A 27,475-nucleotide genomic window follows, 5' to 3' on the forward strand; every position below is an offset into this window, starting at 1 on the left:
TACATCAGAGCTGTGGGCAAAAGCAACGGAGAAAGCAAGATCTCCGTTGCTTTTTACAAACTGTTTCGCTATGTTAAATGGATTTAACATAGCAAGACAGCTTTAAAAAATGCAACGGAGAATCTCCATTGCTTATTTTAAAGCTGTCTCGCTATGTTAAACCCATTTAACATAGTGAGACAGTTTTGAAAAAAGCAACGGAGAAAGCAAGATCTCCGTTGCTTTTTACAAACTGTTTTGCTGTGTTAAATGGGTTTAACATAGCGAGACAGCTTTAAAATAAGCAACGGAGATTTCCGTTGCTTATTTTAAAGATGTCTCGCTATGTTAAACCCATTTAACATAGCAAGACAGTTTTGAAAAAAAGCAACGGAGAAAGCAAGATCTCCGTTGCTTTTTACAGACTGTTTCGCTATGTTAAATGGGTTTAACATAGCGAGACAGCTTTAAAAAAAGAAACGGAGAATCTCCATTGTTTTTTTTAAAGCTGTCTCGCTATGTTAAACTCATTTAACATAGCGAGACAGTGTTGCTGTAAGAGTTATACTAATGGAAAATGTCTGGGCGACCGAACCTTTTTCCATTACTATAACTCGGATTTACAACATGCACGCTGACCAATCAGCGTGCACGTTTTTGAATATTAATGGGGGAGGTCGTTCTATAATGAGTATTAACCAATTTTTGGAGCATCGTATACACTTTGATAGTAGTAAGATTAGGTTGATTTACTTACTGATGGAATGCATTTTGAACAATAATGGCAGCGACATGGCATGCCTGTGGGCACGTTGTGTGCCAATAGCTACGCCAATGTTGTGATGAGTATATGGGAACAGTTATTGGCATGCCTGTGGGCACGTTGTGTGCCAATAGCTACGCCAATGTTGTGATGAGTATATGGGAACAGTTATTGGCATGCCTGTGGGCACGTTGTGTGCCAATAGCTACGCCAATGTTGTGATGATTATATGGGAACAGTTATTGGCATGACTGTGGGCACTTTGTGTGCCAATAGCTACGCCAATGTTGTGATGAGTATATGGGAACAGTTATTGGCATGACTGTGGGCACGTTGTGTGCCAATAGCTACGCCAATGTTGTGATGAGTATATGGGAACAGTTATTGGCATGACTGTGGGCACTTTGTGTGCCAATAGCTGCGCCAATGTTGTGATGAGTATATGGGAACAGTTATTGGCATGACTGTGGGCACTTTGTGTGCCAATAGCTACGCCAATGTTGTGATGAGTATATGGGAACAGTTATTGGCATGACTGTGGGCACTTTGTGTGCCAATAGCTGCGCCAATGTTGTGATGAGTATATGGGAACAGTTATGTATGTAATGGGCCATTCAAAGCCCAGGTTATTTTTTACCGTAGATTTGTGGACAATCTTTTCCTTATTTGGGACGGTCCAATGTCTACTCTACAAGACTTTATTAAGTGCATTAGGTTCATAGGTAGGTAGTAGGTTATCAGTCCTAGGGCCTATACAAGCCCAGCCAAAAAGGTACCCTGGCTTTTTCACATTAATGAGACTACCACTTATTTAAGGTTCTGACACAATATTTCTGAAACTTCTGTTGATTTTTTAGATGTAAGGGTGATCTGTGACACTAATGGTCATATCCACACTGAGTTATACAGGAAATCTTGCCACTGCAATCATCTCATATAAAGAAAGCATGCATCCACCCCATGTTTTCAGAAGTGTTATTAGAAGTCAAACTTATAGGGCATCTAGACTAAGTGCCAGAGAGTCTAATTTTAATATACAGACAAATTTACTGAAAGATGCATTATTTATGAGAGGATATAAACGTGATGAGATCTCTAAGAATATTGACAAGGTAGTTAGGTTAAGGGACACTAGAGCTATAGACCATATTTTGAAGAGAAATATGACAAGAAATCTGAGAATGTGTTTAATAAAAATAATTAGTTGAGAATATATTTTTCCTACTCCAGTGACACATAAAATGTTATAAGGAGGTTATAGAGAAACATTGGGCCGTGTTAACAACAGATAGTGAAATTGCAGATGTAGTGGACGTTAGACCTTCATTTGTCTACAAGAACATGTGTTCCCTTAAAAGACGGCTGTGTTACCCTAAACAAGAACAGTGCACTGTATGCAGTAGATGTACTGAAGCATGTGGACATTGTCAGGCCTGTAATTTTATAGATAGTAGTGGAATTTTTTATCATCCTGATTAAAATAAAGTATATAAGTTTGATATCCAGGCCATGTGCAGTACTCTCCATGTTGTTTATCTAGCCCACTGCATGACTTGTAAAAAATTCTGCATTGGCAAAACAGATAGAGCATTAAAGGACAGGATCAGAGAACATTATTATCATATAAGTAAGAATAACTGCTCTTTCCAAGCATGTCACTGAAACTGATATAAAGCACTGTTTTAAATTTATAGTAATTGGATGAGTTATCAAAAGTAAGAGAAAGGGTGACATTAGGAATCAGACAGAACAGTTGGAGGTGAAGTGGATAGTAAGAATGAGAGGGGATTCTGGGCATGGCCTGAATGACAGGGTACCGTTGAAACCTAAACTTAAGGCTAGGGCCTTAAGGAGAAAATGAATTGGTTAAAGTTAATATCAGTACAGTATTTTTTATATATTAAGATGTAAATGTATTTGTTGACAGTAATTTATGAAGTGATAGTTGTTTTATAACACTGAAATCTCTTTTAGGATACAGCAATAAAGTTCAAACTGTAACTGTCCTTGTTCTAACTTACAACCTTGGAATGATCAGCTGAGCCCAAAGCATTTTGAATCATTTAAATAAGAAAACTGCTTTATGCCTGTCAAAAAATATATAAAAAGAGAGTCTCACAAGATTATATCTCCATCTATCAAAAGGAAGAATGGATCTTCTTGAAAAGGGGGCGTTATACTTAATCATGACCTTATCAGACCCATCATTGAATATAAGGCCCCCTTTGTCATGTGCTTAGCCAAACATATGCCACAGCTGGAATGCCAACAAAGGTTCCTTAGCAGAAGAATCAAGGGTATAAACACATTGTCCTATACAGACCACCTTAAAGCCCAGTCTCTATACTCAAGTCTCGTACAGGTTACTGAGAGGTGAGCTATGCCTGGCATACAAGGCATCCTCAGATCCAGCTGTTATGGAGCTTTTGTACAGCCACAAAATGAGCAGCATTAGAAACCACTAAATCCAAGAATTTTAATTTTACTTGTGACATAAGTAGAACACAAGACAGATATGTGTCTTAGAAGATCACCATGCTGTAGAACAGGCTCCCCATCCATGTGAAGCAGAGTCCATCCCTTGCCCTATTTAAGTGAAATTGTGACCAATGGATGAGAAATCACCAATTCACCCTGGGTCTGACCCCCATGTCTCTTATAGGCAGAGTCTGACAGTAATGCTCAAACTAACATAACTCCTCACACACATATAACCTTTAGAAACTGCCTAACATATCCCCTCCTAATAAACTCCCATGATACATTGGGGCACAGTTATGTTGCATTACACAGCTAGGGTTTAAAAGACCCTGGTGATTGTTAGCCTAGTATGTATCTATGAACTATAAACTGATTGCATGCATAGCTCTACAAGAGTGAGGCTGCATACATATTTGCTGATCTTGTCACATCTTCATAGGTTCACAGATTAGTACTAGGCTAACTGCTCTTTTGGGCCATTTTAAGTCTAGGCAATTACCTCATGTGAAAATCAAACCCAGCACCTTGTGTTTGTAAGGTAAACACCTTAACCATATTACAATAATATTAAAAATAAAATTGCAAGCATGGTAGGACTCAAACCTATGAACTTCTGATCCAGAGTCAGACACCTTAACCATTAGGCCACATGGCCGATTTATGAATGTAGTAACATTTTTAAACATGAAGAAAACAAGTTTAAAATGATATACTTACACAGATTAGCAGAACATCTTGTAAGGGAGTAAGCATGGAAATCAAAGCAGAAGTCGACAAAAAACAAATAGCAACAAAATGCGCTAAAACAGCAAACAAAATAACAAGTTTAAAATGATATACTTACACAGATTAGCAGAACATCTTGTAAGGGAGTAAGCATGGAAATCAAAGCAGAAGTCGACAAAAAACAAATAGCAACAAAATGCGCTAAACAGCAAACAAAATGGAAAGTTCCGTTATACTAGTAAGTACAGAGACCAGAAGTAGACAAAAAACAAATAGCAACAAAATGCGCTAAAACAGCAAACAAAATGGAAAGTTCCGTTATACTAGTAAGTACAGAGATGAACTAAAATGTGCAAGCAGATAAGAGGCACTAGAAACATAAACCATAAAAATGACTGGAAATGAAAAATTACTGAGCGCAAGGGATCGGCCAGTGCTGACAGTTAAGAAAGTAGAAGCAAGGAAACAAGACAATATAGCTGGAGAAAGGCGCTAAAAGTAGAACCGAGTGCCAGAAATAGTTACACACAGCATCCGCTTTCCCTTTTCACCTATTCGTCTAATTAAATACGTATGTTTCACTCTCCTTACACAGATATCATTTTAAACTATTCTCTGTCTGCTAATACTGTTTACAAACCTATGTTACTCTCCAACAGGTGCCATTCATAGCATATACATTGATGTATGTCGAATAGTTACAAAACTGTCCATGAAACAGCAAATATTATCAACATTTTGATGTTAGCTCTCTAGTTAATTTTATAATATATATGCATATATATATATATATATATATATATATATATATATATATATATATATATATATATATATATACATCCTGCCTTTTATTAGCTGTATTTTGGCAAAAGATGATCAACTATGAAACTATGAACGTATTTGCCTCCACAAAGGTTTTGTAACAAGTGAATGTAGAACAGCTACAGTCATTCTCCTGCATAAGGGAGGACCTTCCACAGACCCATTCAGTTACAGACCTATAAGTCTGACCAGGCTCATATGCAAAGCCATACAAAGACCTATCATGGAATTAATCAGCCATGATATAGGGAACCTCCAATCACTGGACCATTTCAGTTTAGATTCGTCAAGGGCAGGTTATACTTATTCATCCTAGTGGATTGCTTTGAAAAGGTCACCAAAGCAATGGATGACTGTAAAACAGTACGCATTGCACACCTTGGTCTGGGCAAAGCTTCTGACACAGTTCCCCACTCAGGCATAATAGAAAAGCTAAATAAACTGGGAATAAACCCTTTTGTTGCCTGCTGGATTGTCCACTGGCTCACAGATAGGATGTAGGAAATCAAGATGGGTATGTTCAAATCTCCAACTGGTGTAGCTCGGTGCCAACAGCTGCTCAAATGATATCAAGCAAATATCATGGCTGCTCTAATGAGTTTAAAGTACCATACAGGCAAAGTAACCAAACAACGTGTTAAAAATATTTCTAATCATCTTCCATGCCCCCCCCCCCATTCTGCTCAACCACGTCGGGCACATAACATCTTAAGCTATGCCGTTCATATTGTTGAATATGCTTCCATAAGGAATTCAATGCAAACCAATGTTTGAGGTCCCCACTGTTTGAATGACATGATTTCCATCCATCCGTCCATCCATCCATCCATCCATCCATCCATCCATCCATCCATCCATCCATCCTTCCATCCATCCATCCATCCATCCATCCATCCATCCACCCTCCCAATCCCTTTTCCCATTTTGCACATGGGGTCAGGGTGTCCCTTCATCAGTGACAATCATCTCAAGCCAAGGTTTACACCACCAGGTGGCTAGCCCTGCCACAGACATGATTTCCCTAACCTGTATATTAAAATTAAAATCCATCAACAGTTTTTAATTTTCAAGCTTCAGCTTTGCACCTTTATACTGTATAGATTGTTGGTTATATAGATTAATTGAAATGCAAATAATAACAATGTTTTTAATACATAAAGATTAGCTTTTTATTAATGATTTATAAAATAAGTATTTGTTAACTTAAGAAAATTATGTTCTTGAATGTTTATTCATAAGTTTGTAAACTCATTTGGTGACATAATGATTGGGGGTGGGATGCGTTGTCTCTATAAGGTTAGTGTGATTTTATTGTCACTATCTTTAATGAAGTCCTGGATGTTGGTGGAGGGACAAAAGCTCTTAGAAACAAGAAATGAAAGTGTTTTGGTGGTTTTACCATGTTGCTTGGTTACTTTGCCTGCATGGTACTTTAAAGCCGTGATATTTGCTTGATATTGTTATAATCACATAATCGCTAACTGGCTGTATGTACTAACTCTGTTAACACATCCCTTTTAACAACACTACTTCTCTATAAGTAGTTACATTCCTAGCTGCAACTCTCACCATGGAAGTATTACTAACTCTGCACTACTTTGCCAATGTGATTCTCCCTAATTAATTTCCTAACTAATGTTATGTTCCTCCACATATATAAGTTCAACCATATATTTGTCTATATTCAAGTGTTTAAAGTCTTGTTCTATTTGATACTATGTATTTATTTTTGTTTTACATTTTTATCCTGTAAATGTGTTAACACTCATTTTTTTTGGTCTGTAATTTCTATTACTTGATGTGATGACTTTGTATGTAAGCTTAGGCTGGAGTTTTTCTCCCTGGGCCTCCACTTATAATGGGCACTGTCCCAGTTGGACCATCCTGGTACTTAATTCATTCCTTCATCCTGAGAATAAATAAACAAGCTCATGGACCTTCATGGATCAAACAGAATGTTGAATGAACCATTTGCCATGGACCTTCATGGACTTAACAGAATGCCGAATGAGACTATTTGTCATAGATCTTCATGGAGCTAATAGATTGCTGAATGAGACCCTTTGTAATGGACCTTCATTGACCTAACAGAACAAGTTCATAGGTTCATAGGTAGGTACTAGGCTATTTGCCCGAGGGCATGTATAAGCCTAGCCAGAGTGTGTCAGCTTTAGCCACCCCATTGATTAATTAACTGAGCCTCTGTCAAGCAGAGCCAATGAAGTGATCCCAGGGGTGTATTTTCCATTACCCATCCACTCGTCAAGGCTTCTCTTGAAGAGTGTTAGTGAGGGGCTCTGCCTAATGTAGTTAGGAATTTTGTTCCAAAGCATGGGGAGTCTCTGTGACAGGAATCTATCCCTCCAGCATGTTCTATTTATTGTTGTGGCAAGGTTTAGCTCACTAGAGTGTGTGGCTCACAGTGACTTGGATTTCTTTAGATGGAGCATGTCCATCAATTCTGAGTTGGACATGGCTTTGTAAGTCAGGCAAAGATCACCTCTGAGTAAGCAATATGTCACTGAGTACAGCTGGAGTTTTTTCAGTCGGGCTGGATAGGACATATGTTTGAGGCCAGTAATCCTCTTGGTGAGGTGCTTTTGTGGTCTTTCCAGCTGTTGGAAGTGTCTTGTGAGGTACATCCCAAATGGGGCATTGTACTCTATGATGGGTCTGATGAGTGACGAGTAGATGGGCACTATAACATCTTTATTTCTAGATGCAAACCCCTTAGAAATTAGATACGCCACATAGAAGGATTTCCTAACTACTTTGGCAATATGATTGTCAAAGGAGAGATTGCTCTCTTCCTGGGTCCTCAGATCTCTTATTACCTCTTCTGTATTAAGGGGGCTGCCACCTATGTGGTAATTCGTGGTTGTTTTGTTTTTCCCAAACGGGATGACTATGCATTTTTTGGCATTTAGCTTGAGGCCATGACTTTGACACCAGGTGTCTGTCTCAGTAAGGCCTTTTTGAAGGATGTCCGTGTCAGCCGGAGAGTCAGTTATGGCTCCCAGTTTGCAGTCATCGGTGAACTTGGTTAGCCATAGTCCTCCTGTGTTTGCCTGTACTTCTGAGAAATATATGCCGAACAGTAGGGGTCCCAGAACCGAGCCTTGCGGGACACCACTTGTGACTGGTTTAGAGTCGGACCTGGAGCCCGCTATTCTTATCGTGTGAGTTCTGTCTGTAAGCCAGTTGGCAACTCATCTTGTGACATAGAGGTTTATGTTCAGGCTGGTGAGTTTTTCTATAATACCCGATTCAGGAATGGTGTCGAACGCCTTGGCGAGATCAAGGTAGGCTGTGTGAACCACCTTTCCCTCATCTATGTCCTTGGTAAGTGTCACATATGTCTTGCACCCATCATTCTATCTTCTTCACCACAGTCTGTTCCAAGTTTTTATAAAACTGTATTGTACCTGATATTCTCATATGTATTTTCCAAATCTAAGCTCACTACAAACCCCTTGTCACCACCTTTCTTTTTGTTTCTTTATTCCACCACATATATTTTCCCTTTACACCATTATCTCTCTCTCTCTCTCCTATTTGTTCTCAGACAAGACTGCTTCCAAGCTTTAATAATCTTTTCTTGCATTACTTCTGCCAACATTTTGCATTCTCTACTGATTTCTTTAACATTCATTTTCTTCTTAATAATCATTTTGCTATCCCTTCAGAAGATTTGCTCTGTCTTCTTCCTTTCTAACAACCATTCACTAAAAACTTTGCACACAACGTCCGACTGTTCATCTATAAGGTTCACCACTAGTGATGAAGGACACACAGAGGTTATATTCAGTATCACCACAACTGATGAAGGAAAACGCAGAGGTTATACTCAGTATCACCACAACTGATGAAGGAATGTGCAGAGGTTATATTCAGTATCACCAGTACTGATGAAGGAACACAAAGAGGTTATATTCAGTATCACCACTACCGATGAAGGAATGTGCAGAGGTTATTTTCAGTATCACCAGTACTGATGGAAGAACACACAGAGGTTATACTCAGTATCACCAGTACTGATGAAGGAAAATGCAGAGGTTATTTTCAGTATCACCACTACTGATGAAGGAACACACAGAGGTTTTAGTTATTTATTTATTTAACATTTGTTAACCGGGAAAGTCAGACTAGGTCCACAGATCCTGTTTACAGCTGAGGCCCGGGGAGAAATGCTCCTGGTTATATTCAGTATCACCACTACTGATGAAGGAACACACAGAGGTTATTTTCAGTATCACCACTACTGATGAAGGAACACACAGAGGTTATATTCAGTATCACCAGTACTGATGAAGGAACACGCAGAAGTTATATTCAGTATCACACTACTGATGAAGGAATACACAGAGGCTATATTCAGCATTACCAGTACTGATGAAGGAACACACAGAGGTTATATTCAGTATCACCACTACTGATGAAGGAACACACAGAGGTTATTTTCAGTATCACCACTACTGATGAAGGAACACACAGAGGTTATATTCAGTATCACCAGTACTGATGAAGGAACACGCAGAAGTTATATTCAGTATCACACTACTGATGAAGGAACACGCACAGGTTATATTCAGTATCACCAGTACTGATGAAGGAACATGCAGATATTATACTCAGTATCACCACTACTGATGAAGAAAGATGCAGAGGATATCACTATCACCAGTACTGATGAAGGAATGTGGAGAGGTTATATTCAGTATCAGCAATACTGCTGAAAGAACAGACAGACGTTATATTCAGTATCACCACTACTGATGAAGGAAAACACAGAGGTTATATTCAGTATCACCACTACTAATGAAGGAACATGCAGAGGCTATATTCAGCATCACCACTACTGATGAAGGAACATGGAGAGGTTATATTCAGTATCACCACTACTGATGAAGGAACACGCAGAGGTTGTTTTTAGTATCACCACTACTGATGAAGGAACACACAGAGGTTATATTCAGTATCACCACTAATGGTGAAGGAACATGCAGAGGTTATTTTTAGTATCACCACTACTGATGAAGGACACACAGAGGTTATATTCAGTATCACCACTACTGATGAAGGAACATGGAGAGGTTATATTCAGTATCACCACTACTGATGAAGGAACATGCAGAGGTTGTTTTCAGTATCACCACTACTGATGAAGGAACACACAGAGGTTATATTCAGTATGACCACTACTGATGAAGGAATACACAGAAGTTTGATTCAGTATCTCCACTACTAATGAAGGAGCACACAGAGATTATATTCATTATCACCAAAGCTGATGAAGAAACATGCAGAGGTTATAAAAAAAAAAATCCTTGTTTTCCCACCTTTCTGAACTAGTCTAGTCTGGTTTTCAGGCTTTGCTGAATCCAGGACTGTGGTAAAGGTTCCTGTGTTGCCCATATCATACTTGGATAGTTAGGTGGCCTCCTTGTTCACTGTGAGAGAGGGAACTCTGAGCAGCCTATCTGTCCCTGTAGGAGTGGTCCCAGCCCAGCAACTTGTAGCTCATTGGCCATTTTGGGCTAATTTCTATCCTTTTTGATCTCCCTGGTATAAAAAACGCTTAGCACGGTTTTGCGTGGGTTTGCGCACTGTGCAGCGCTGTTTAGCTGCGGTTAAACTATTCCAGGCTCCACGAAGTCTGCACTTCAGTTTTTCCCTTGAAACTTGAAACACTTCAACCCAGCACTAGAAATAAGGCAATTTAAGACCGGCACTTACTAAAACTCACTAAAGCTAGGACTAGCTTACAGCTTGCACTTCAGTCCTATACTCAGGAAGTATAAGGCTCTTCACTCATCCAATCAGCAATACAGTCCCAACCATCTATTTAGGCATGTTCAAGGGATAGCTTCAGGTGTGTTCTCTGGTCCAGCTAGTGAATCTGGGCATCCTGAGGCAATGTTACAATTGCCTCATATACACAGACAACCCCCTCCTCTTCCCAAACAGCACAAACATATCTGAGAGATGCAGCTACACAGCCAAACTGGAGGCTAAGCTCTCTCAACCCACGACTGGATCAACCAGTCAGAAGGAGAAGGGCAACACTAGCACCGCATTACCAGACTCACATAGACCAGCCATAGCTGCACCAGAAAACAACTCTCAGAAACACGCAAAAACATACTCAGAGGCTCTAAATAAGAACCTGCCTAAACAACAGAGATCTCCTAAGCATATACCCAAGCAACCCCCACCCCACAACAGAAACCAGGTAACACATACGTCACAACATCAGTGTGCCAAGCAAAAACAGCCCCTAAGGCTAAATAACGCACTAGTAATTGTTGATTCTATCATCAGGCACACAGACGTCCCACTCACTAGACTGAACAAGGAGAAGGTTATTGTAAGCCACCTGTCAGGTGCCAGAATCCGCCACATAACACATGCACTCAGGTCACTCCACAACAAGTACAAATATGACTCTGTCATTGTACATGTTGGTATAAATGACCTGAGACATACCTCCCTGGACTACATGAAAAGAGACATGCAGGAGCTCTCTGACCATGTAGCCTAGGCTGGTATGACTCTGACTCTGAGTAGCATCCTGCCCTCACCCAAAATGATGCCAGCATATGAAGAAAAAATTATCAGTTTCAACAATTGGTTAAACTACTGGTGTCATTCAAAGGGGATCCAGTACTTGTCAGCCTGGGACGACATGCTTGACAAGCCACTTTGCTTCACCAGAGATGGCTTGCACCTGTCGCCTCTGGGCTTTTGAATACTGGCCAAGACTCTTGCCCCCCCAATACTGCCGGTTTTAGGCAAGGCTTAAAAGACAAACCCACCTCCATAAACAACAATAATAAAAAAAACTGAGGGTAATGCTGCTCAACAACAGAAGTCTAAACCTCAAAATGCATGCACTCAAGGCTCTCCTTAGTATGGAAGAAATCAACGTATGTGCAGTGACAGAAACCTGGTTCAAGGCTCCAGAGAGCACCCCAGCACTGCCAGGTTATAACTCCTACCGTACCTTTAGGTCCCAAAACCAGGACCAGAACACAAAAGGAGGGAGTGTGTCCATATTCATCAAGAACACCCACACCTCCAGGTTAGTAGCACAGCACGCGGAATCTGAGACCATCCAAGTGCAATTGACAGCGGGTAAATTGACTGTTCAATTTATAGCTTGCTACAGATCTCCCACCTTGTCTCAGGACCCTCACGCAGCATTCCTGAGAACATTAGAAAGTATGAAGATTCTACCCAACACCATGCTACTGGGTGACTTCAACTATCCAAACATTGACTGGAAAAACTACTCAAGCTGAAACGCCCTAGCCCAATGCTTCCTTGAGTTTATAAACTCAAACGCCCTTGAACAGCTGGTCACCACTCCCACAAGAGGTGACAAAATACTGGACCTGGTCATCACCAACATGGGGAACCTATGTTCCACACCTGAGGTAAACTCATCATTGGTAAGATCAGATCACAAACTAATCACACTGGACATCCACATCCCAATCCCCCCTCCCAGTCAAGGAAATCAAGGTAAAAAACTTCTCTAAAGCCAACTTCACACTCCCCAAGACCAAGGTGGGAAGTTTCAAAGCTCCCAATCAAATGGAAAATGATGACCCATTGGCAGAATCCTTTACAAGTGCATTCTATGAACACCTTCAATAATGCATGGACCGAGCCATCCCAAGTAAAACCAAGACCAACTCCTCAAAAAAGAGGAAGCCAGTCTGGTGGACCCCGGCCATAAATAAACTTTACAACAGAAGGAAGAAACTCCTGCAAGATTGAACAAAATCTCAAAATAAGAAGGCATCTCTGATTAACATCAATAAAAAACTGCGGTCCCTCATTAAATCATCCAAGGCCAACTTCAAAAGAAAAATAGCCAATGACTCTAAGGATAACCACATGGCCTTCTTTAACTATGTCAAGAGTCTAGGAGCAAACTCTCAGATATGCTCCGAACTAGTGCATAATGGCCATAAATACACTGAACCAACCGACATTGCCAACATCCTGGCTGACACGTTCAGTGCAAACTTCACCCCCCCTCTCCACCAAAGAGGCTAGCACCCATCCCAGAAGAATGTGGCACTCCAGATATCTCAGACACACAAGTAAAGACAGCCCTTGCAAATGCCAAAAACACAGCATCAATGAGACTAGATGCTATCCCAGGTTGTGTCTTACACGAGCTTCAAAATGAACTAACTCCCCCATCTCAAATCACTATTCAAACTCAGCCTCTCTACAGGCTATGTACCCAAAGAATGGTGTACAGCAACAGTCATACCACTCCACAAAGGTGGTGCCACAACTGACCCTGGGAACTATCACCCTATAAGCTTGACTAGCCTGGTCTGCAAAGCCATGGAACGCATTATCATGGAGCTCATTAACAGGGACATTGGGAACCTCCAGACACTGGACCCCACCCAGTTTGGCTTTGTTAAAGGCAGATCTTGCCTCCTGAACTCGGTCGACTTCTTCAAAACAGTCACCAAGGCCATAGATGAAGGGAAGGTGGTCCACACAGTATATCTGGACCTCGCTAAGGCATTCAACACCATCCTACACTCAGGAATCATAGACAAACTCACCAGCTTAAATATTAACCCCTATGTGATGAGATGGGTTGCCAATTGGCTCTCAGACAGAACCCAGATGGTAAGAGTGGGAAACACCATGTCTGACTCTAAACCAGTCACAAGCGGGAGTCCCAGAGGGCTCAGTCCTGGGACCCCTTCTGTTCGGCATATATTTCTCCAAAGTACAGGTGAAGGCGGAGGGACTGTGGCTAACCAAGTTCACAGATGACTTTAAATTGGGTGCAATAATTGACTCTCCAGCTGACACAGACATCCTGCAAAAGGGTCTCACAGAGACAAACACCTGGTGTCAAAGTCACGGCCTCAAGCTAAATGCCAAAAAATGCATAGTAACCCCATTTGGGAGAAACAAAGTACCTACAAACTACCACATAGATGGGAATCCACTAAGTACAGAAGAAGTAATTATGGACCTGGGTACCCAAGTAGATAGCATGCTCTCCTTTGATAACCACATAGCCAAAATGGTCAGGAAATCCTTCTATGTGGCACACCTGATCACAAAGGGGTTCTCATCCAGATCCAAGGAGGTGATTGTGCCCCTTTACTCCTCACTCATTAGGCCCATAATAGAGTACAATGCCCCATTTGGGATGTACCTCACTAGACACCTGCAACAACTAGAAAGACCACAGATGTACCTCACTAAGAGGATTAAGGGCCTTAAACAATTACCCTATGAAGCACAACTAAAAAAACTCCATCTCTTCTCAGTCGCTTACCGTCTGCTCAGCGGTGACCTATGCCTGACCTATAGGGCCATGTCAAACCCTGAACTAATGGACATGCTTCACCTCAAAAAAACGAGATCCCTCAGAATCACTCGTTCTAGCGACTTGAATCTATGTACAATAATAAACAGGAAATGCTGGAGGGATAGATTCCTGTCTCATTGACTCCCCTCACTCTGGAATAGAATCCCAATCCATATTCGACAGAGCTCCTCTCTGACCATCTTCAAGAGAAATCTTGATGAGTGGATGGGTAATCGTAAGTTCTACCCTGGGATCACTTCAGGAGCCCTGTTGACAGAGGCCCAGGTTACTAATCTAATGGGGAGGCGAAAGCCATCTTACTCTGTGGCTAGGCTTATAAATGCCCATGGGCAGATAGCCTAGTACTTACCTATGAACCTATGAACCTATCACCACTACTGATGAAGGAATACGCAGAGGTTATATTCAGTATCACCACTATAGATAAAGGAACATGCAGAGGTTATATTCAGTATCACCACTACTGATGAAGGAACACACAGAGGTTATATTCAGTATCACCAGTACTGATGAAGGAACACACAGAGGTTATATTCAGTATCACCACTACTGATGAAGGAACACACAGAGGTTATATTCAGTATCACCACTGCTGATGTACTTTTATTGATCTTGTTTAGAGTTTATTTTTAATTTCCATAATCTACATCTTCTCAGATTTGTTTAACGTGTTTAGTTTTTACTTTACATTCTCTGATTTCAACTATTTCTCTTTCTTTGTTCCTTTTGGATTTTCTTTACATAATTTTCTACATAAGGTGCTGTTTAACGTGACTTTCAGTTTCACTCTGATTACTGTATTTTTTTTGCCTGTAAGTGGTTTAAGTTTGAACTGTCCTCTTTCTTTTTGTTTCCTCGCTTACTAAGTTCCCTGTAGAAGGAAGCCATTGGGCTGATTCAGAAACATTAAGAATGCACACTGTGTGATAACTATTTATGATTCAGAGACATCCTTGCAACACTGTTTTAGTATGTAAATGCTCAGCATAGTAGTGGGCTGTCTTTGTGGCTATGCCAAATTCTAATGAAGCATTCTGGGAGAGTGGTCTATGGTAATTAATCGTGTGTTCTCCACTAGAAATGTCTGCATAAGGAACATTGGCTGCTCTTATTAATAAATGCTGCCACAAACTTGTGTTCACCTACTGCAGTAGAGGTAAGTGCTGCAGAGTTTAGGGGATAGGTAATGTTTGATGGAGTGTGTGCATATGTATGCATGTGTGTGACTGCATGTGAGAGTGTATGTGTGAGCATGTGTGTGTGCCTGTGAGGTCACAGTAGGGGAGTTAGTTAGTGTAGGTTTATGTCAGAGTGTGTGTATATGTGTGTGTGTGTGATTGTGTGTGTGTGTGTGTGTGTGTGTGTGTGTGTGTGTGTGTGTGTGTGTGTGTGTGTGTGTGTGTGTGTGTGTGTGTGTGTGTGCGTGTGTGTGTGTGTGTGTCTGTGTGTGTGTCTGTGTATGAATGTCTGTAAGTGTGTGGGACAGTGAATGGAAGGGGTTCCCTGTGCTAATGCACCACCAATGTTCAATACTGCAGGAAATTGCATATTTGCACTTGTGGCAGTTAAGGGCAATTTAGTGATATGCAAATTAGCCAATGCTGAGGACTTTCCTCACTGCAGCTATCATGAATCACAAATTTCCAGACTGTGTAAGCATGTCAGTTTATCTCAAACCACCAGATTGTGTAAACAGACAGTTTTGGGCAAAGCTCTTACTGCTACTGCTGGGTTCTTTCTTTATCCCTGGGCATATCTTACTATTACTAATGCAAGCATATTAAACATATTAAATGTGACCATGAGACTCTATGAGATTATAAGAAGCACTGCAAAACATGTCTCCAAAGGCATGTGTCAGGGATATGGATTCAGTGTACCCCAACCTAGCGTAAAGTGAAAGGAGCTGAACCACGCACATGTCGGTTTCTATACTGAACATACTATTTACTGCACATAGTTTGAAAGTGATGAAAAAGAAAATCAGCCCTAGAGAATGTTACAAATGTTACAATGTTACATGTTATGGCTTCAGTTCCATACTCTTCAAAAGTATCTGCCACAAGTCAAACAATATGAATTTCTATCAACACAGGTAAAGAGATACAAGTATTTTCAGAGGATAACAAATGGCGACTAACATTTTTTTTTTATGTAATGAATGTACTATTGGATGTGCTTCCTTGTACATGTCCTGTCTGTGTGCTGCTTTATTAGCAAGCAAAAGCTAACTCATACACTACCTTGTGATCTCACACTTCAGCAAGAGAGTAAAACTGCAAGTTAATCAGGGCAAGAAAAAATGTCCATATACATTATCACCAGGTAACCAAAGAGAGAAGCGCTGTCTGCCAGAAATGAAATGAATTTAGGGGCTTGAAAGTAACTTCAAAAATGGTCTCACCCCTTTTACATATCTACTTCCTTCTCTAGGGATCAGAATTATCTGGATGGGCGATTGGACGCTGGACGTATGAAGGATATGACCTGAATCACAATTTTGCAGATCTCAACACTCCACTTTGGGATGCAGAAGAGAATGAACTAGTTCCTCACAAGTATCCGAACCATTATCTTCCCATACCAGAGTATTACACGTCTGAGAATGCATCGGTAAGGAGACAGCATGCGATAACTGCCTTATTTATTTCTTTAATTACATTATCTTCCCATACCAGAGTATTACACGTCTGAGAATGCATCGGTAAGGAGACAGCATGCGATAACTGCCTTATTTATTTCTTTAATTACATTATCTTCCCATACCAGAGTATTACACGTCTGAGAATGCATCGGTAAGGAGACAGCATGCGATAACTGCCTTATTTATTTCTTTAATTACATTATCTTCCCATACCAGATTATTACACGTCTGAGAATGCATCGGTAAGGAGACAGCATGCGATAACTGCCTTATTTATTTCTTTAATTACATTATCTTCCCATACCAGAGTATTACACGTCTGAGAATGCATCGGTAAGGAGACAGCATGCGATAACTGCCTTATTTATTTCTTTAATTACATTATCTTCCCATACCAGAGTATTACACGTCTGAGAATGCATCGGTAAGGAGACAGCATGCGATAACTGCCTTATTTATTTCTTTAATTACATTATCTTCCCATACCAGAGTATTACCGTCTGAGAATGCATCGGTAAGGAGACAGCATGCGATAACTGCCTTATTTATTTCTTTAATTACATTATCTTCCCATACCAGAGTATTACACGTCTGAGAATGCATCGGTAAGGAGACAGCATGCGATAACTGCCTTATTTATTTCTTTAATTACATTATCTTCCCATACCAGAGTATTACACGTCTGAGAATGCATCGGTAAGGAGACAGCATGCGATAACTGCCTTATTTATTTCTTTAATTACATTATCTTCCCATACCAGAGTATTACACGTCTGAGAATGCATCGGTAAGGAGACAGCATGCGATAACTGCCTTATTTATTTCTTTAATTACATTATCTTCCCATACCAGAGTATTACACGTCTGAGAATGCATCGGTAAGGAGACAGCATGCGATAACTGCCTTATTTATTTCTTTAATTACATTATCTTCCCATACCAGAGTATTACCGTCTGAGAATGCATCGGTAAGGAGACAGCATGCGATAACTGCCTTATTTATTTCTTTAATTACATTATCTTCCCATACCAGAGTATTACACGTCTGAGAATGCATCGGTAAGGAGACAGCATGCGATAACTGCCTTATTTATTTCTTTAATTACATTATCTTCCCATACCAGAGTATTACACGCCTGAGAATGCATCGGTAAGGAGACAGCATGCGATAACTGCCTTATTTATTTCTTTAATTACATTATCTTCCCATACCAGAGTATTACACGTCTGAGAATGCATCGGTAAGGAGACAGCATGCGATAACTGCCTTATTTATTTCTTTAATTACATTATCTTCCCATACCAGAGTATTACACGTCTGAGAATGCATCGGTAAGGAGACAGCATGCGATAACTGCCTTATTTATTTCTTTAATTACATTATCTTCCCATACCAGAGTATTACACATCTGAGAATGCATCGGTAAGGAGAGAGCATGCGATAACTGCCTTATTTATTTCTTTAATTACATTATCTTCCCATACCAGAGTATTACACATCTGAGAATGCATCGGTAAGGAGAGAGCATGCGATAACTGCCTTATTTATTTCTTTAATTACATTATCTTCCCATACCAGATTATTACACGTCTGAGAATGCATCGGTAAGGAGACAGCATGTGATAACTGCCTTATTTATTTCTTTAATTACATTATCTTCCCATACCAGAGTATTACACATCTGAGAATGCATCGGTAAGGAGACGGCATGCAATAACTGCCTTATTTATTTACTTGTAACCAAACACTGCCTCACAAACCACAAAAGAGAATGCGGTCCCGGTCACAATAAAGGAAGTCTTCAGGAATTCAGTCCAATGCAGCCAAGAATAAACAAAAAATAGTTTATTACATGAAGCGATCCACAGGATAACAAATTCCACTAAAAGCGATACTCAAATTTACAACTGGAACCATAGATTAAGCGCTTTTGTCTCCATTCGGAGACTTCATCAGAATCCATGGATTTAACAATACAGGCATCTTTTATACTAACAAAATCCATTTAGCTGGCATCTAATTAAATGATTGATTAATTAATTCCATTTTTCTTAAAGTGCAACCTTACCATAAATACTAAGAACATCTAAAACTTGTATGAATGAATAAATAAGATTAAACTGTAGGAATAGTAAGAGAAATATTTAAAAATGTAATAAATATAGTAAATATATATATATATATATATATATATATATATATATATATATATATATATATATATATAAAATAAATAGCCACTTGAGTAGATCCATAAATACATATAAAATACATATAAAAATATATATTATATATAAAAAATAAAAAAAAAAATATATATATATATATATATATATATATATTATATATAAAAATATTTTATATAAAAAAATAAAAATAATGGATGTAAATAAAGGATGTGAATAAAAAGATATACATAAAGGGAATCAAATCCAATAAAATCTAAGTTAAAAGACTTGTGTATAAGTAAAATCAAATGTATGAAAAATCAAATATTGAATAAAACACATATATTTATAAATGTATATATATATATATATATATATATATATATATATATGTGTATGTATATCCTCCCCTATATTTTGTGTATTAAAATGTAAAATGTAAAATGTAAAATAACTCTAGGAATAAATTCTTAATAATTTTATATGCATCAGTAAGGAGATGGCATGCGATAACTGCGCTATTTATTCATTTACATTATCTTCCCATACCAGAGTATTACACGTCTGAGAATGCATCGGTAAGGAGACGGCATGCGATAACTGCCTTATTTATTGATTTATTACCATTATCTTCCCAACCAGAGTATTACACATCTGAGAATGCATTGGTAAGGAGACAGCATGCAATAACTGCCTTATTTATTGATTTATTTTTTTATTTATGTAAGTAAGTAATTCTCTGTCTTTAGTTATGTACCTACTTGGTAGATTTTGTTAGGTGGCTGAGTGTTTGGCCTAGGGACCTTTTCCAGGCATGATCTGATTACAATGACAGACTTATAGTACCATATGATTACATAGTAATATCTCAGGTTGACTTTGCAGATGCTACTGCAAGTAAGAATGTACATTAATAAGGATGATTAGTAATGTAATATTACACATTGCACCAAGTAATATAGAACTATTAGTTCTCACTACAATGGTGTCTGAAGAAATGACTAGAAGTACTGTCCTTCTTCTCTTTGTATTATAGGTTTCTCAGAGGAGATCTTTGCCTACCTCCTGAGCTATCAGGGACCCAGTAATTCAGGACCTTCACAAATACCAGAACAAGGGATCTAAACCTACTTCAGCAGATCAATAAAATAAGGTGGACAGACAGATTTGTTACTCAGCATTTCCCTCACTAGTGGAATAGACTTCCCTTGTAGATAAAGCAGTGTGATATACTGTCTTCTTTCAAACAGAAACTGGATAATTGGATGGGTGGTCATAAATTCACCTTGGACATGGCTGATGTAGCCCTCCTTGAGAAGGGAAGTACAGTCTGTGGTGGGAACTGGCAAGGTATAATAGTGGGAACTGGCAAGGTATAATGGTGGGAACTGGCAAGGTATATGGTGGGAACTGGCAAGGTATATGGTAGGAAGTGGCATGGTATATGGTCTCATTGAACTTTCTATAAATCCTGTTATTGTTAGTCGGTGTCAAAATATTGCAAATATTGCAAATATTAAAAAAATATATTTTAAAGTGTTTTGGTTTAAAACATTTTGTAACTGCACTGTTCATAGGTACTTACTAGACTAATGATCGGTGAGGCTCTTCAGAAGCCTAGCCATCCATTGTCAAGAAGTTGCTAGCCCTGGTATTTTAAGTATGATTAACCCAGAGACCTTTGCATTGTTAGTATGAATAACCAGAGCAGAGCCAATATTGACATGTTACTCCTGTCTGTAAGGGAGAACGGTGCTAATCTGGGGTGACCTTGTGTTTTCCCATCTATTCATCTAGATTGTGTTGAGCAGAGTAAGAGAAGTCCTTTGTTTATGTGTAGAAGAAGATCATTTCGGAGAAGTGTCATTCTTTGTGAGACATATCCATCTCTCCACAGCTTCTATTTAAGTTTCAGAAGAGATTAAGATTTCTTGAGTGGTGGGTTCTGCCACTGTTGGACTTGTAGATTTGCAGTAGGTCTGAAAGCAACAGTTGGTAGAGGCACTGAAAGCGATACAGAGAAGAGGGACACAGCTTTGAGACAGTTGTTGTGGCTTTTGTCATTTAGGTCCTTCATTTTCTTGATGAGAAAGCATTGTGGTCAGGTTGTGCCATGTGATTTGATGGGTCCCATTCAGAAGGAAGACTGGGCAGAAAGTCGAGACCATATGATCAATTTTCCAAATCCTGAAACTTTTAAATGGAGATCGTGGTACAATGGAGATCTGGGGAATTTATCCTTTTCTCCACTGTAGTGCAATCTTGGAGTTGGTATATATATATATATATATATATATATATATATATATATATATATATATATATATATATATATATGTATATATGTATATATAGTTCCACTTCTAACCATCGAAATTTCAAAACATCCAAATTCTGATCATCGAGACTAAAACATCGAATTTTGAAACATCAAAGGTTACAAGTGTAACCAAAAAAAAAAAAAAAAAAAAAAAAAGAAATGTTAACAATTGTATGCAGGGGGGCTTCACCCCCCCCCACACCCCCCCTACTTTAATATTCCAAATCTGAGACTGCACTACAGTGAAGTAAAGGGAAATCTCCCATTTAGCGCTATATGCAGAAGCGCTAAATGGGAGATTTTCCATATTCTATCTGTAGTGCCATCACACAGATGGCACATAGACACACACAGTATGACGTGCCCTGCAAAAACACAAACATTCTCCCACCTACACTTACCTTTTTCTTCCCCTTCAAACCTTTGACGTTTTCAAACTCGATGTTCTGGTCTCGATGATCTGAACTTCAATGTTTTCAACGTTCGATGGTTTGAAGGGGAACTCATTAGACCCATTATAGTGTACAATGCCCCTTTTGGAATGTATCTCACAAGACATCTGCAGCAGCTGGAAAGGCTGCAGAAGTACCTCACAAAGAGGATTACTGGCCTAAAACAAATGCCCTACACTGACCACCTCAAAAACTCCAGCTTTACTCCATACCATATTGCCTACTCCGAGGTGATCTCTGCCTAACATATAAAACTATGTCAAACCCAGAGCTGTTGGACATTCTACACCTAAAGAAATCCCAATCCCTCTAAACTACATCCTCTAGGGACCTAAACCTTGTCACCACAATAAACAGGACATGCTGGAGGGATAGATTCCTGTCCCAGAGACATCCTATACTCTGGAACAAGCTACCCATCTATGTCAAGCAAAGTTCTTCATTAGCACTCTTCAAGAAAAATCTTGATTTGTGGATGGGAAATAGGAAATACACCCCGGGGATCACTTCTGTCTCTCTGCTGGACAGTGGCACAGGAAAATAACTTTCTTGGGTGGCATAAGCTATGGAACCTTGCTGGCTAGGCTTACATAGGCCCTTGGGCTGATAGCCTAGTACCTACCTATGAACCTGTCTAAGCAGACCGTCTCAAGGCGTTATCCCTGTATTCTGTCTTGTATAGGCTGTTGAAGGGAGATCTGCACCTGGTATACAAGGCATTATCAGACCCCACTCTGATGGAGTACCTACATATCCTCAAAACAAACAATACCAGAATTACCTGTTTTAAAGGCTTAAACCTTGCCTGTGATATACATATGATCTGCCAGGGAGACGGGTATGTATCCCAGAGACTACCCCTTCTCTGGAATAGGCTCCCCATCCATGTGAAGCTGAGTTCCTCCCTAACCCAATTCAAGTGTAGCTTGGACAATTGGATGAAGAACAGGAAGCACAAGAAATTCATCCTGATTTGGCACCTATGTCTCTAATGGATAAAGGCAGGCTGCAAATGGCTCATCTCCCTGGCCCTGCTTGCACTTATCAAGGGTACCAGAACTTGTCAGAGATTTGGGATGCATGGCTAGGCTAAAAAAGGCCATTGTGGTCATTAGCATAGTAAACACGTATGAACCTATGAACTATATATATATATATATATATATATATATATATATATATATATATATATATATATATATATATATATATTTATCTATCTATCTATATCTATATATATATATATATATATATATATATATATATATATATATATATATATATATATATATATACATATATTTATGTATGTATATATATATAACTGAAGACAAGGAAGAAAACAAACTGCAGAAAAAAACTCCAAGTAAACCCAAGAGAAGAACACACTGAACCCATGTATTTTTACTGCTTTTGTTTTTTTTATTTTAAGAACTTCTTTAAAAAATAAAGTGCAGTTCAGGTGTAGTATATGTACATACCAAAGGGGGGTGTTATACTTAATGATTGACCTAACAAATGCTGAATATAGTGGAATAATCACCTTTCTGGACCTAGACACAATACCCTTACTAATAGCCTTTATAATGAAGAAGGGCTTTCTTACAGTATTGGATACGTGACGAAAGAAGAACAACTCATTGTCAACATGGGTTCCCAGGTCCCTAACTACTGGATTCGTTTTCAGGGGTGTCTTGTAAATGTGATAGTTGCAGAGGGCATACTTGTTTTAGTGTTTAGTTTTATGCCACTGTTTTGGCATCAACTCTTTGTTGGGGAAAAACCCTTCTAAAGGATATTGTTGTCTTCTGGAGAGTTCATCATGGCACCAAGTTTGCAATCATCTGTATACTTGGTCAGTGATAAGCTTTTAGTATTAGCTTTGACCTTTGAGAAGTAAATTCCAAAGAGGAGTGTCCCAAGGACTGAGCCCTGGTGTACACTGCTAGTGACAGTATTTTTGGAGATGGTAGAGACTCACACCCTAATTTTTGAGGTTTTATTTGTGAGCCAAATTGTTATGCAATGACTTACACAAGGATTTGCAAATAGCTGGGTGAGTTTATCAACTACATTTGAGTGTGCGATGGTGTTTTATGCTTTTAAAAGGCTCAGATATGCAGTTTGTTGATATGTTTTCCTCAACCATTGTTTCAGTAACCCCTTAAAGAAGTTTACTAGATTATGTAGGCAAGATCTGCCCTTTGTAAAACTGAATTGGCTTTCCATCATCTCACAGGTAATGCTGATCAGGCTTATTGGCCAATAATTGCCCTTGTATGTTAATGTCACACCTTTGTGCAGGCAGAGGACTGTTGCAGTCCTCCATTGTCCAGCATAAACCCTGTTTTGAAGTTGATATTAAATAGCATCAGTAAGGAGTTTGAGAAGCCCTGTTTCAGGTTGACCAGTTGGCTGCCCAATATGTGATCTGGTCCCATAGAAGCAGTGCTCTGGGCTTTGAGTAGTGCTTTCATGACTTGTTTCTGGGAGATGTTTGAGGGTTAATGGGTGTAGACAGTGGTAATACCTGTTTGCTATGCAGGTATGCCCACTGGATATCCAGTCCCTTTGCAGGGGTGACCCAGGAACAATGTTTGCTTAAGCAACTTGCTCAAGGTCACACAGAAGGCAAATGAGCCCTAAGGGGAATCAGACCCTGTACCACAGGAATTATAAATGTATCCGGTAGTAGACTTGGCTACATCCTGTAGGTCAGGGTATGTAATATTGTTTGCTACTGAGCATTGTTTATGAGGCTTCTAACATAGTTGAAGAAGGTTTTATGATTGTCTTTTGCCTTGGTGGCTACTTTTCCATTCTTAAGATGAAATACTAAACTGAGGCTTCTTCTGCATGAGTTGGTGGTAGCTCAGTTGGATGTAAAGGATCCCATGGCACCTCTTGGAAAGAGTAGGGGATTTTTATTTACAATTTATCCACACCTTATTTACAATACATAATTTTACATATTTACAAATTTACAGAAAAGAAATAACATCTCATACTTTAAATTTCCATTAAATTACATTTCATATAGACCCCCCACCCTTTTTCCATAACCACCACTTGATTTTTTATACTATTTTGTAGAAGCCATTTAGTATTAAACATAACCTCATATAACCTTTCATTCTAGATCATCAAAATTATACCAAATAGTTTTATCTACATTCTTATCATATTTTTACTATATTGTCTACAGAAACCGTACTCAATCATGTCCATATGTATTTGTGTATAAGCCTGCAATTCCATAACTATTTTGTTTTGTATTATTTTTCCCATACATGTTTAACTCTTTTACATGTTAAAAACATGTTCCTTTGTCTCCATTTCCCACAATACAAACTCTCTCATCATCAACTGTTTTTATAAGGCATATTTCCTTTAACAGGTAGCTTATTAATTTGTAATCTTCATAAAATATTGATAGACCACATTCTTCATACACCATTTATTCCTTTGTTTTGTAGCTTTGATTTTTTTCCCTCTGTTAATTGTTCCCAGTGATTCACACAATAAATTTGTCTCATGATATTCTGATACCAACTTTCCGTTTTCATCAACTTTATCTTAATTTCCACGTTTTATTTTTGTCTTTCTACTTTCTTATTTCTTCATTTTTCCATTTCTTGTCTCTTTTATTCATTCTAATTATATTCCATTCTTTTCAATATTTCCTTAAATATGTTTATTACCAACTTGTTGTCTTTTCCACTTAGCCATCTTATATAAATTTAAAGATGTTCAACAAGCTCAAACCTCCTTTTCTTTTCCATAAACAAAATTTCCCTTTTGACAGGATTTAATCTGAATTCCCAGATAAATGGAAAAAACAGTTTCAATAAATTGTTTCTCTATATCTTTTGGTATCATGTATACACTAGCTAAATTTGATATCTTCCCATCCATATTGTATTTATTAAATTTACTTTTTGTTTATGACAATCTATACCTACTCCACATAATGTTAAGTCCTTTTAAATCTCTCAACATTTTCTCCCATTGCTCTTTTATTATATCATACTCCCCAAATTCAATTATTAGTGCTGAAATTGTTTCTCCAAATGGCACACCTCCCAGTTCTTTATTACCTTCTATATCTTTACATTTGTCTTTGTTAATATTCAGTCCAATCTCTTGTAATCTATTAAATATATTCCTAATTACTTTTTCCATTTATTTTCCATTTTTCACTGTTAATATTACATTACCAGCATGAGACATAATTGTAGGATATTTTATCCCATTTCTTGAATATATTTACTTTCGTCCAGTTCTCCTTTAATCCTTTAATTGCACTATTCATACCTATTGAAAGCAAAATGCCACTCATTTGGCATTCCTGTTTTACACCTCTTCTCATTCTTCACTCAACCAACCATTTGCTAAAATTTTAATATTGGTGTTTTCATATACTGTTTTGCATTTATTTTTTAATGTTTATACTAAATTTATATCCTTCCTTTAATTTCCATAGAATTTTATACTGTCTTGAATCAAATGCTTTATTTTTGTGCCACTATTAGTATTAGTTCTTTGTCTTTTCTTAATATAATCTACAATTTGTCTAAGTATCGTTAATACTTCTTGTATGCCTTTTCCTCTGACCCTATACATATTTTCTTCTATTATATAATGCAATTTATCTTCTAATGTTTTTGTATTACTTTCATAAACGATTTTTAATCACAACTATTTAGCATTATAGGTCTCCATTTTTTTTATTTTAAGATTAAAAAAAGGTTAATAGTTAAAAGATTAAGGCTTGTATTCACCGTCTGGTACTCTTCAAATACACTCCTTAAACAAAATATTCTCAGCCTTTCACTGAAATGACAAAACAATTTCTTATACTCAACTGATGCCTCTATAATCCATCAAGTTGCACATGGGCTTTCTCGTTAGTAACTTCCACCTCTGTAAAATCTTAGAATCTATAATTGTGATCACTGTTTGTGTATAAATATAAATAAAAAATATATAACTGTGCTGTGTTTAACTGGAACTTAGTACAATGCAATGTAAGCAAATGGAGCTTTTTTCCCTGGGCCTCCACTGAAAATTGGTATTACCCAGTTGAACTTTCCTGGTAAACAAGGACAAACAAATTAATAAACAAATTATGTCTTCCTTTTCTCCTTTATTCCATATAAACCTCATCACCCTTTCACATATTTCTTCATAAATTACCCCATTATTTAACTATTCATTAAATACTTTTGTTAAGATTTCTTTTTGCCATAGCATTAACTTTGGATACATTTTATACCCTATATCATCCAATCCAGCTGCTGTATCTACATTTACACTTTTAATTACTTTATCCATTTTGCTATTGTAATCTGCTGTTCCAATTCTTTGTTATTTCTTCTGAAAAACTGTTTTACCTTCCAAAAACCTTTCCTTTCTAAACCTTTTCCTTTTACCATTTCTTTCACATATGTAACTACAACATCCATGATTTTAGATAACTCCTTTTCAATTCTCTTGCTATTACTTTTTCATTTCCCTCATTCTACCACCATCTTCCCGTACTTTAGTACTCAGGCATAGTGACACTTCTTCTTTCTTTCCCTGTAGAAAATATTTTTGTCTGCATAATAACTCTATAATTTTCTGTTGATTTTTCTGATATTTTTTTTTTCTTTCCTAAAATAATTCCTCTAATTCCTATCTAAACAACTAGAACATCCTTTGGATTTTGCCCATATTTCTTCTTATCTTTTCATCT

General features: G+C 38.2%; 1 protein-coding gene across 2 annotated transcripts in view; it reads left to right on the forward strand.

Annotated features, from left to right (window-relative positions):
* The window catches only part of LOC122794659 (probable carboxypeptidase X1), a 1,175,708-nt gene that overhangs the window by 1,004,914 nt on the left and 143,319 nt on the right, over window positions 1–27,475 (forward strand). For both annotated transcript variants that reach the window (XM_044063283.1, XM_044063284.1), the window contains one exon: window positions 16,587–16,766. In XM_044063283.1, the coding sequence (XP_043919218.1) occupies window positions 16,587–16,766 (180 nt within the window). The remainder of the gene's footprint in view (window positions 1–16,586; window positions 16,767–27,475) is intronic.

Source organism: Protopterus annectens, chromosome 2.part1, assembly GCF_019279795.1.
Source record: "Protopterus annectens isolate FY-2018-M chromosome 2.part1, PAN1.0, whole genome shotgun sequence".
NCBI classification, from domain to species: domain Eukaryota; kingdom Metazoa; phylum Chordata; order Ceratodontiformes; family Protopteridae; genus Protopterus; species Protopterus annectens.